The 12,689-nt window shown below is 40.4% G+C and overlaps 1 protein-coding gene across 4 annotated transcripts in view; it reads left to right on the top strand.

Moving 5' to 3' along the window:
• LOC130172306 (protein spire homolog 1-like) overlaps positions 1-12,689 on the top strand; it is a 43,778-nt gene that overhangs the window by 20,218 nt on the left and 10,871 nt on the right. For 2 of the 4 annotated variants that reach the window (XM_056380927.1, XM_056380929.1), the window contains exons 4-9: positions 579-704; positions 6,541-6,612; positions 6,910-7,074; positions 7,788-7,874; positions 8,907-9,036; positions 9,716-9,757. In XM_056380927.1, the coding sequence (XP_056236902.1) occupies positions 579-704; positions 6,541-6,612; positions 6,910-7,074; positions 7,788-7,874; positions 8,907-9,036; positions 9,716-9,757 (622 nt within the window). The remainder of the gene's footprint in view (positions 1-578; positions 705-6,540; positions 6,613-6,909; positions 7,075-7,787; positions 7,875-8,906; positions 9,037-9,715; positions 9,758-12,689) is intronic. The other 2 variants (XM_056380928.1, XM_056380930.1) reach the window with 1 other exon arrangement.

The following is a 12,689-nucleotide window of genomic DNA, read 5'->3' as shown; positions in this document are numbered from 1 at the left end:
TTTGTGGTGTTGGTGTAGACTGGGAGCTCTGAATCAACAGTCTGATCACTTCTATTTATTCCTAAATTTAGGTTTTTGTGTCACAGAAACTGCCCTGCAGTCTCTTTTGCTCTATCCAAAGAATCTGAGTCATTGCTGGAGAACAGCAGCCTCATTTGACCGACAGTTTGTGTTTTTAGCATTGTCAGCTAATGAGGAAGCATGCAGATTAACCTGAGCAATCACACATCACATCATGCTGGCTTCTATGAGACTGGCTCATTTCTAGTGTGGAGATTGGACCTGTCAATTGAACGCTGATAGTTACCTAAACAAATACCATGTCTAACTAGCGAACTTGTCACAGCACAGCACACAGTGTTTTAAAATGTGCTGCCAGAGGCTGCTCTACATAACCTGAAATCCCTTTGATGGGTATGTGATTGTAATATCAAAATAACATGGATATTGATGGCCATGCGTTGCACTTTGTGAAGTTCCCCCCATCACCTCTGTGTCAAGTGTAATAGATGCAGCTGTGTGAACTGTAACTGCACTGAAAATGTCTCTTTCTCTGTGCTTCACTGTCGTCCCTGTAGCTGTGTACAGTTCATCTACCCAGTCTGTCAGACGCCCCCAGTCACTACCAGGCAGTGTGCCGGGCTCTGTACACAGAAACCAGGGAGCTACGCACTTTCCTGGAGAAGATCAAGAGTGCCAAAGAGGTGGGTCCTTATCATCATCATCGTCATCATCATCATCGTCATCATCATCATCAAGGCTGTCGGCTCATAGAGCTCTTTTTTTCAGACATTGATAGCAGTTTTAACCATCAGTAATGCGTTAATTACACATACTAATTATTAATTAATTAAAACACAAACCGAACTTACTGCATATGGGTTATGGGGCTCCCCTTTAGTAAAGGGTTATGAGATGATCACTGACCGTTATGCAGCCCGTGAAAGACGGGGCGAGGCATCACACACCTCTACTAATCAGCATGACTTTCACTCTGTGTGGGACCACTGACAAGGCCAATGTTAGCACTGTGGGACTGCTTTATTCCAATAGTTGAAAATCGTAGATATAATAGTATTCAACTCTAAGCCTTTAACAAAGAAAACAACTCTTACATAATACCTATAAACCAGTCTAAGTGACTACTGTATTCACTCCGCTTTGGTGTATTAAGGGTTCAAGTGAGGAAATCAGCAGAGCATAACAGTCACAACTGAGTGAGCCATCGTTCCCTTTCCTCAGTAATAAACCATCACTACACAACAGAGGAGGGGCTGGACATGAGCGTGTGATAGGCATAGACACAGCAGAGACATGCGGACAGCCAGTCAGACAGACAGCCATGTTTCCTGTGTGGCACAGCTGATTCTGAAAGGCATCCATGGTAATGACTGTGGATAAAGAAATGAATGGACACGTCAGTTCACTCATGGTATGACAAAACACTCAATAAGTGACTCACAGCTTTCACTAACATCTTATTCTCATTGTTTTATTGCATCACTCATTGATTATGACATGTAGGAAAAAGTGGACATAGCGTGACGCATGTCTTAGATGGTTTGCACTGAGTAGAAACTCAGGTCTATAATCCTTAATAGATTGCTTAATGTAAATCCAGCACCCCTTAATCTCTGAATTCAATTCTTCATTTGCAGGACAAGGGACTTGGCGACATAAATGAACCATAAGCTATTAAAGGCTCCAGTCAGGGGCATTAGCAGAAAAATTAAAGGCTTTACTTATATTCATGGTTTCATCCCCTTAAGTTACTTAATACATGCCAATTCCACTTTAATATTAATGTGAAAATTTTAGTACAAAATTAAGATGTTTGATTGAATGAATTTAAAGCAAACCACAGAAATGATGTCAGTGGTGCAGTGATTTGCCAGAATCTACACCACCATTAAAAAAATGTACAAAGGTGAGAGTGGAGGCAACATCTGTATCCAGCCATCACAGCTAATCGCAATTCATTAAGCCAGCACCAGATGCTTAATATGTAGCAGATAAAAACAGGTTTCAAAGGTGTTGTAATTAAATTTATTTTATGATAAAATCAATTTGTGTTATTTAAGTTAATTTGAGACTTTGAACTGAGCCGCCGCCTGCATGTTATTGTCTCTCCAGTACATTGTACGGAAGTTATTAGCAGGAGAGGGAGTCAGAAAAGGGGTTAGGGTGTTCACTCATAAATAGTTATGTCAACAGGACAACTTTCACTTGTGCCATGGGTCATAAAGCTTCACTTTGCCGTATGTAGAGGACAACGTTTCTGTCTCTGTATCAGGGTTTTATTAATGTGAACACTGGTGGAGCACATTGGAAGTCCCATGAAGATCAAGGTTTAAATTGTGGTACACGATTAAACAAATCGATACAGATACCAATTTAACATTATTTTGACTTTGTTGGGAACGAAAGGAAATTAAATATGCTAGGGTTTTACTTTTTTTACAAAATGGAACATATAAGTGTACTTTTTTTCTATTTTTTTTTTTTTTGGAAAGTGGTATAACTTGACAATGGTGAGCATTATCACAAAAAGCAAGCCATCAGCAGCTTTGATACAAACTGGCCAAGTGTTGTAATGTCCTAACACCCTGCGGGCAGACAGGTTGAACTGGGCCACAGTGAAGAGGGAGTGACATGTTTGCTGTGCATGACAGACAGAGATGACAATATCTGGAGACATGCTGACTCTCACTCTGTCAGAACTGCTGAGTTCAGGCTCTCAGAGGAGATATCCAGACAAGCATGAGGAAAAATAGTCCTGTGCGAGGGTCCAACTTGCAGACATACCACAGAGGATTAATGCCCCCTCGATGCATTAGTGGCATGCTGTCTGTTATGGATCATGTGTCCATATTCAACAAAGGGGCTAAGCAGGTGATTTTCTGTACAAAATCACTTTCAGGCTTCATTTGCAGATAATGGAGAATAAAGAATTTAAACGGGTAGAATGCATCATAGTCACTGTTTTCCACTTGATGGAAAGATTTGAAAATGAGGGGAAAATTAATATATATATATATATATATATCTGAAATGATGAAAGAATCACATGATCAAGTCTACATATATATGTAGACTTGATCGTGTGATTCTTTCATCACAGGTACATTATTTACTCATTTTCATTTGCTCTTCCTCTAAACACAAAGCTGTGTCCTGTTGCAGGCTTTTTCTATTCATGAAGATCAAGTGCAGGAGTCATTCTGGCCTTTGCTTTCCCCCAGAAACATTTTGGAGCTCAGCTGTGGGTTGGAACATTTCCCGTGAGGAGTGTGTGTGTGTCTTCCACCTCAGGGTTCCTTCCTGCCATGCACTACTGTTGCTGCTGCCCTTTTAGTGTGTGTAATGCATCTGAATGAAGAAAGGGGATTTGGTTGGTTACATAACTCTCTGATAGAAAATAGAGAGGAGAGAGTGGACTCTTACTGCAGGAGGCGGAGAGGGCTGAGAAAGAAGCTTAAAAAGGAGGATATGTGGGGACTGCAGCCTCTTTAACCACAGAAAGTAAAGAAGTGATCAACATCACTATGTCTGTCATTTTATAGAGCACTTCTTTAATAGATTTCGTTATTTCTCATAAGAATTTAAAATGAGGTAACTTGTGAACAATCTACCAGCAGGAGTACAAAGATAGAAAATCCTGGATGAAATGGTTTTCTTTGTTTGGACCTTCATGAAGCAAACACTGTATGATGATTATAATTATTCTATCCTACTTTTTCTGTTGTATCTAATTCCCCATTTTAGCCACCATAGCTTTACTGATGGCTACGTCGGTCTTCTGTCTGCAAATGCAATAATTCAATGCCTTTATTGTCACTGCACAGTGTACAATGAAATGATGTGTCTCCAGAGGTTCATACAGCAATACACACAGTAAACATAACTACATACAGTAACAAAAACTACAGTAGACACATTACAATCTGTATAAATAAATAAAAACAAACAATGAATTGTATAAAAGCAGAGTAAGTCCATGTACTCAGTTATTATTGCACATAGGTGAATTGCACAGATAATATTGCACATGATCAGGGTATTATTGCATGTTATAGGATAGGGTTGTACTTCTTCTCCTGATATTCAGCAGTTAAGTACTGTAATAGCACTTGGGTAAAAACCTGCCATCTGGAGGTGCAAACACACAAGGTGGGGAAAGAAAAAAAAAAAAAAAAAAAAATATATATATATATATAAAAATCTGAATTGCGTCCAGATGCTAAATGCACAAAGTACATGTGACCTCATCATTAACACATATGGAAGAGTAAACTGTTGTCAAGCCTCATGGGGGACTGGTGAGTGTGAGGCATGGTCATTTAGAGCAGTGTGTGTGTGTGTGTGTGTGTGTGTGTGTGTGTGTGTGTGTGTGTGTGTGTGTGTGTGTGTGTGTGTGTGTGTGTGTGCGTCTGCATGTGACTGTTTGTCTGATTACATATTCATGAATGCATGGATGAACTCATGAGTGTGAGCAGGACGTGTGGGTGCATATCTGTCGTGTGATTTCGCCAGTCTGTTCATATATGTATGTGAGTCTGTGCCGTGTGTGTCCCTGTGTGTGAATCTACATATATATATAAGTGTGTGTGTGTGTATATGTGTGGTGTGTGAGACACCCAGGAGTGAAATGGGCTATGAGCCGCCCTCCCACCCCCCAGTCTGTATGGCACATGGGTCCGTCTTTGTCCGTCCACCACTACGAGCCAGAGAGTAGCTTTGTCCCTCCGCAGACTCGCCTCCTGCTGCTGGAGGCTGAAAAAAATGAGGCTGTTGGTAATTGCCCTAATTATCCATGAGGACTTGTAGCAGTATGACGGTTGGTTTTGGCCACACGAGGGTTGTTTTAATTAAAATGCACAGAGAACACTTCTCAATCAACCTTTTGAAATGGAAATATGCGACTTTGATGTGATGTGGAGTCATGCTGCTCATACCAATGAGATAATGGTGTTTAAAAGCAGATGAGCTAATCTCTCTTTACACTCGTGGCTGGCTGTGTTAGCAGTGTTTTAATTTGATGGGCTGTTATAAGTAATTAAGCACTTTCAGGGTTACTTTGTGTAAATGGACTACTGAATATACACTGTAGGCATGCAGAGTTATGATGCAGCAAAATGCATTATGTTGCGAGTGACATTATGTAACTGATGCGTTGAGCCTGCAGTCCAGTGGAGGCAGCTTTTCTCTGGCAGGATGATGGTGAATTGTGATTTCCCCAGTGGGCTGAGGTCTTAACTTTGAGGTCAGACTCCCGTGATTGTCTTATCAAACTCTCCTCGGCTGTGACGTGATAAGAACACCCCAGATATTAACCACAGTGAACATATTTTCTGTCTGCCTGCTGCTTTAAAATGCTTTCACACTTGCATTTTGTTTCCCTCTCCATCTCTCTCTCTCTCACACACACACACACACACACACATTGACATTATCTTCCGTGAACTATGAGAGCAGGAGCAGAGGAATGCAGTTGCCTCCTTGCTTCCCACAGACCGGCTGTCACTCAGGCCGACAGTGTTGTACCACAGTCTAATGGCCTCACGTTGTGCAGGTTCACACAGGTGTCAGAGTGGAGCAGCTGGGTTTACTGTTGAATGCCTGAAAACAGGGACATGTCCTCACAGAAAATGTGAATTTGTGTTATGTTTTTTCTTTTTTCTTTTCTTCTTAAAGGGCTGATACCGGTTGTACTGGAACTAGCTAGCAGCTCTGTACAGTTGAAGTGCTTATCAAAAAATAGAAGAATACAAGTCAAAATTTGATTCTTTCTTACATGCTAGTGTTTAGTAAGTAATATACCATGTTCACTGTCTTAGTGAGGGGAAATTTCTTGCTAACAGCTGCTTATCTGCAAATTGGCCTTAATCACAGCAGACATTTTGACTTGTCATAGTAGGAATAACAGCCAACACGGAAGTAGCAAAAACAACACTTCTTCGAATGGCTGCTTGAGTCTGGCTCAGAAAGTGAGTCAGTCCCCATAGACTCCCATGGTAAAATGTCCAACTTTACAGCAGAAATAAACATGTTTACAGCCTGGCACAAAAAACTGTTTTGGTCTCTTTGGCTAATTTCCTCCTTCATGACAACTGCATGGGGTGAATCATTATAAAACTCTCTCGTTTACATTTTATTAAGGCTTTAATTCTGGCTAATTGCCTCAGCTCCACACACACCCCTCCTCTTTGCCCATTTTTGGATTAGCTGAGAATTTGGCAGTCAGGTACTGCCGAGATGGAGCAGCTCACTCTTACCTTCAAAACCGCTCTGCAGAAGCCTGTGACTTACGTCACAGAGGCTGCATCCATCTTTATTTACAGTCTATAGTTATGACGAACTGACACCAGAGTGTGAGGGTCACAACATGACAGGCTCAACTGTACGAACACTTTTGACTTTGTGGATCCACGTGCTGGATCTTCATTCTCTTCTTTTTAGCCTCCGTCCTCCCCGACTTCTCTCACTGTGTTTTTGATTTTTTTTCTAAATCCAAACTGTCTCTCTGTCTCTTTCCACCAGAACCTCCGTAAAATGGAGGAGTCGTCAGAGGAGCCTGGCCGAGACCTGAACGAGCTGCAGAACGCTGACTGGGTAGGCAAAAGGACTCCTGACCTCTGACCTCCAGCTTCAACTCATCATTTCTTTTTTTTATCAAAGTCTAACAGAATTACAGTTCAGGGGGAAAAAAATCAAATCTATATGAATGCATTTAGCACTGTAACTAGGCAGTGATAAAAGAACCACTCCCCTTGACGAACCCTCCTTACTCTGTGTGCACAGAGAGGTCAGATCACAGATGATTGCTATTGTCCACATAAATTCATATTCAAAGGGTCGTGGTATTTCCCACGTCTCCTTTCCCATGCTGCCCTTCGCTTCCTCCGTCAGGCTCGATTCTGGGTTCAGGTGATGAGGGACCTGCGTGAAGGAGTCAAGCTGAAGAAGGTGCAGGAGCGTCAGTACAACCCTCTGCCAATCGAGTACCAGCTCACTCCTTATGAGATGCTCATGGACGACATCAGGTCCAAACGGTACAAACTGCGCAAAGTCATGGTGAGTGTCCGGTGTGTGAATGCCACGTGCTGCACTGTTGTTTCAGTCTGAGGGGAAATTTCTTTGGAAACAACACTGTTGCATAGTAATTGCAGGCTGGGCTGATGCTCTGTTTTCAATCATTTTTAGACATTTAGTTTGACACTTTGCGGCTCCAGTATTTCACTTGTAGCGGCTGTAAAAGTCGACATGATCATGGGACATCGTGCTACGTAATGGGCTGTTTTGGATTCATCTAAGCCATGCGTGTTACATTAAGCCATTTAGCACTGATGACAGTAGAGCTGAGACAATCAGTCAGTTAATCAAGTAGTTGTTCAATAAAAGATTTATCAGAAATTCAATAATTCAATATTCAATTCAGTTAATTGTATAAGTCATTAATCACACAGCTGCTGCAGAATTTTCTTCCTTTAACTGTTTTATATCATTGTCAGTTGAATATCTTTGGGCTTTGGACTATTGGTTATACAACACTGTGAGAACATTTTTCACAGTTGTTTTTTCATTTTTTATTTTTAACAGACTAAACAATCGATCAAATCAATGTCATGAACTCCACTTAGTAAATATATTAATAATGAAATAATAAAATAATGATAATAAAAAGCATGATGTGTGAGCTTCATCTACACAAGTGATTACAAAGTAGTTAAAGAATCAATCCATTCCTCTCTTGTCATGCTGTTTTACAACCTGCTCTGTTGTTTCAGGTGAATGGAGACATCCCACCCAGGTTAAAGAAGAGCGCTCATGAGGTCATCCTGGATTTCATCAGGTCCAGACCACCTCTCAACCCTGTGAGTACAACTGAAGGCAGTGGATTCTTGCACAGCCTATGAAAAAACCTCGGCTGGTCTTTAAATCAATAAGCATTTATCTGATGTAATTTATACAATCATCACCCTAAATCCTAAACTCAGAGATCACAATACTGTATAAAACAATTTAACACAAACAAACCAGATTACTTTTATTTAATTTTACTTTATTACTTTACTTTTATTGTTGGAGAATTTCCATTAGCTAGTCTGCTTCTATTAGAACACATAGAAATACAGGATCCAATATACAGGACATAGTCGGGCATAAAATTATAGCCCAATCAATATTGGATTTTTGAGGTCAATGTTGATTTGAGAGTTTAAAAAATGTTTTTCACAACTACATTACATGAACAAACAATTAAAAAAGGAACCTTTAGATAGATACAGTATGTAGTGAGCGTTACTCTGTTTCTAAATTGCCTTATAAAAATATGTTTGTGTTTGCTGTGATGTTATTTTTTTGTTGAGGAAAGGTCATGAATAACAAAAGAAAGCTGACTTGGTTTTACATTGGAAACAAACAGCGGTCTCCTGTGTTAAAGGCCTGTGTTTCGTTGACCCATCGCTCCCATCCTTCCTCCCTAACACAGATTTTGTCGCTCTACGTCACCTAACCTCCTTTACCTTCCTCCCGTCATAATTACTATGCTACGTGTCACCTAACATTAAAACGTAACTATGGTTCATAATAAGCTGCTTGCACAGACGACCTATGGGGTAGTTTTAACAGGAGGACAGTCTCCTGAAGTTCTATAAAAACCAGTACAGCCTGTTGGTAGAACATGACTGTTGCAGCTCAGTGAACCGCTGCGTTCATCAGTTCTCTGTTGATATGAATCTCTCATCAGAACGATCGGGTGCTGTTTCAGCAGACCTCTGAAGGAGATGAGGGGGTGTTGAGGAGCAGGGCTGCTGGCTCTCTGTTTGTTTGTGCTAGTTGTTGTCTTTCACGCTAATTACTCTCTGTCGTTATGGATCTTTCACCCGTCATCATCTGCGCTACAGGTGTCAGCTCGCAAGCTGAAGCCGCAGACTCAGCCTCCTCCCACCCTGCATGAGCGCATCCTGGAGGAAATCAAAGCGGAGAGGAAACTTCGGCCGGTGTCTCCTGATCAGGTCCGCAGGGGAAGGCTGGGTAAGAAAGCTCCTCTTTATCTATGCTCTTGTTTTTTTTTTTTTTACACCTTTGCTGCACACACACACACACACACACACACACACACACACACACATGCACACTGTCTTGCACATGAAACCATACTTCACTCTGAAATATGTTTTATTAAAGCTGAAGTATGGAGCTGATCCTCCAAAACTGCTCATGTGCAAATCAACAACAATCAGATGAGAAATATGTTGTAGCTTCATTATTTATTTATTATTTATTATTTACTACACTCTTATTTGTGCCTCTGCTCTTTGCTGTTGTAGCTAATGCTGCCTAACTTTTCAGATTTGTGTTGCAATTAATGCCTATTATTGTTTTGTTGACTATATTTTTTGCAATATAGTGAAAGCTGTACATGAGTAATAATGCTAAGTGTCTGCAATTCCATTAACACTAACACTAACATTGCTAAAACCTTTACAGTTTCTGGATGACAGTAATCTCTCAACATTGGCTGTGGTTTATTTGAAATCCTATTATCTCCCAGATCTCAGTGATCTGAAACCAGACAATCAGCATGTTATACCCCTGCATTTCTTGCCAAGTATAAGAAGATAACTTCCTTTTTTTTGTCCTAAGTCTTGCTTTAAATTACGTCCTAATCAAAGCAATAACCACCCGATGCCATGACTGTTTCTCGTTGCAGTAATTCGGCCACTTAGCATGTCTTTCAGTTTTGACGCGTCAGGTAAAGTTTCCTTCACTGCTTACCTGGCTTTTTATTTATTTTATTATTACCTTTCTGTTCTCCTCGATGTTGTGGCTGCTCATCTGCTCTCCCGGCTCAGACGCACACTGCACACACACATCAGCACACTGCACACACATTTCATGCCATGCTTCAGTGGTTGGTGATGGTTGGCTATGGTCTGTGGAGGTGAAACATGGTGATGTGAGACACAGGTCAGTGGGAGGACACGTCGGATACACAGGATTTTGAGTTGCACTGAGTGAAGTTTATGTTCTACGATCGAAAAAATACACATGGAAGATAATTTTATATGCTGCTCAATAGAATCAATTGACAAATTTAGCATTTAGACCTCAAAGTTGGGAAATACAATTTACATAAAATATGATTTAACAGATTAAATGAAAATTTACAAATCTAAATAAAAGTTTTTTTGTTGTCTGTTTCTTTATGTGACAATGGATCAAATGAGGGAATCATTTGTAGGGTGACGAACCCACAGAGAATTATCTATGTGGCCCTATGAAGCTTTTTAGTACCTTTCAGCTCTTTGTTTTGGTTTTCCGGACACACACTTTTATCATTTTATCATCATATTTTATCTTGTTTCCAGCAGCAGCTGTTTTTAGTGGAAAAGCTCTAATAAATCCATTATATGCTACCTGCCCAGCACCATGTACCAGATCCACCATGCACAATGTACTGACAAAGTTAGCGGCTAGCTGCTGAACTTAGCTTAGCACTGAGTAGCTCAAGAGGCAGGTACTGCTCTCAGGAGCTGAAAAAAAAGACAAGAAAGCTAAAAAGAAGGTGAAAGTATTACTCTATGTTGAAAGTATCTAACTTGTAATTCGCCCTTCAAAAACCTGCTGTAGTGGGATGGTTTGTCCAGCAGTATGACGTTGTCTGTTGTTTTGAAATATTAAATGATAAGTCTATACTAATATAATTCTGACATGTTTATATTTTGCTGGTCTTTGTAGTTGTTCATCCTGTCCACACTGGCTGTGAAGAAATTCCTTCTCAAAGCAATTTACTGTGTAAGAGATAGGTGACACAAATCTAATGGGTGCCTTCTAGAGGTGCTGTCTATTTAATACAATATTCCTTCTTTATATTACTGTCCCTCGGCTCTGGCTCAGCATCAAACACTTCAGTGAATTTTTATTTTAGCTTATTCCTCTTTAAAAAAAATACTTACACATGGAAATAAAACATAACAATACTGGTTGGAAAGCTGTAGGCTGAAGCTGTAGTTTATTACACCCACTGTTTTTACATAATCTTACATAAATCAGCAACACTCTCACTACCAGTCAATGTATAGTCAGTGAAAAACAAAATTTTATTTAAAGATAATTTAAAGAGCAACCGGTAACACTTTCGATGTTCATATGTACATATCAACATGTGAACCAGCAATTTAATCTAATTACAGCACACAAGACATTGAATTCTTTCACTTTAGGGCCGCAAAAATGCGTTGCTATTGATGTGTTCTTTGGAGAAATAATAGTTATTCTCCATGTTTTTATTCCACAAAATAACAGACACCGAGCTGATAGTTATTGTTTAGTTACATGAGCCAGACTTATTGCATTTATTCTACTCACTGTCCATGGTTTTTGTCAGAGGAGGGGATCCTAACTTCCCATTAGCATCTGGCTATCCTAAAGGAGGAGATTAAACTCATCTCTGGCTGATTGAAACACATCACATTGCCCCACAGATGGATTGGGATATTTAAAGGGCTTCACTGCTCTGGATGCTATGGACAGAAGCCAGTGTTTAAATACTGAATTAATGGCCAGTGATGGTTTAAATTATATAACATAATCCAGCTGAGGTTTATGTATAATATCACTGTTTCTTCCTCTTTAGTTGTATTCCGTTGAGTACAGCTTATCCTCAGCGCACTTTCTCTATAGGACATCATTTCGGTGCTCACAACATACTGAATGATAGGCATCTAGAAGTGTTGAGTCAACAGCTCACATAGTCGCTCCCTTCTCCAGCTCCTGTCAAACTAATGCACAGCGTCATGTGACTCCTGAAAGATTGTCCCTGGTTGTTGCTGCTGATCTCTAGACACTCAGGAAAAGTGTCGCCTTTGCTAAGTACACCATCCCTCAAACACACTGCCGTGATGTGAATCTCAAGTAGAGCTGAGCAGCCGGCCATCTGATCAAGGACTGAAAAGGAACAGCTGAACTGCCTCCTCTGTGTCCTAAAGAGTCATCAGCTTTATACAACAGGGTCTTCAATGCATCTGTGCAGAATTTCATCAGGGTGCAGAAGGATCAATGTGCAGTCTCATGTGCTGCACAGCACTGGACACACTCACTGTATGTTCTCTGAGGTGGCAGAGAAATCAGAATAATGCTGTGCTCCACTTTCCCTCCTGCTGCAGCCCATGTCTCTCATCACACCACAAGCTTTATCACCTCATGCTCACTCATTCCTACTGTCCAATAATGTATTTGAGTGTGAGTGTGTGTGTGTGTGTGTGTGTGTGTACAGTCTTCCCTCTATAAAACATCACTCTTGTACGGAGGGAGCAGTTTGATTCTCCTTCACTCTGTACTTTATGGGGAGAGTGTACATACACACTCACACTTTAATGACCATGATTAAAGCTCTTGTCTTGTAACGAGAAAAATACGACTTCAAGGAGAAACTCATCTCACGAGATTAAAGTGCTGTTGTCACACAGCTCTTGGTGATGTACTATGATCTTTCCGGGTGCATTTTTTTGCCTGATGGTTGTTGTTTGTCTTTTTCATTCCCTAAAACTGGAACGTCAACATGTCAACACGTCAACACTTACTTATTGCTGAGATTTAGATAAAAAAAAGTTTGACACCACTCTTGTCTCTACAGTAAATATTAAAGGGATAGTATTTGATGTGGGGTTATTGTGAGGTAGTCA

The sequence above is a fragment of the Seriola aureovittata genome, chromosome 7, assembly GCF_021018895.1.
Source record: "Seriola aureovittata isolate HTS-2021-v1 ecotype China chromosome 7, ASM2101889v1, whole genome shotgun sequence".
NCBI classification, from domain to species: Eukaryota; Metazoa; Chordata; class Actinopteri; order Carangiformes; family Carangidae; genus Seriola; species Seriola aureovittata.
The sequence above is the reverse complement of the archived record's forward strand: the minus strand, read 5'-3'. Positions and strand labels throughout refer to the sequence as shown.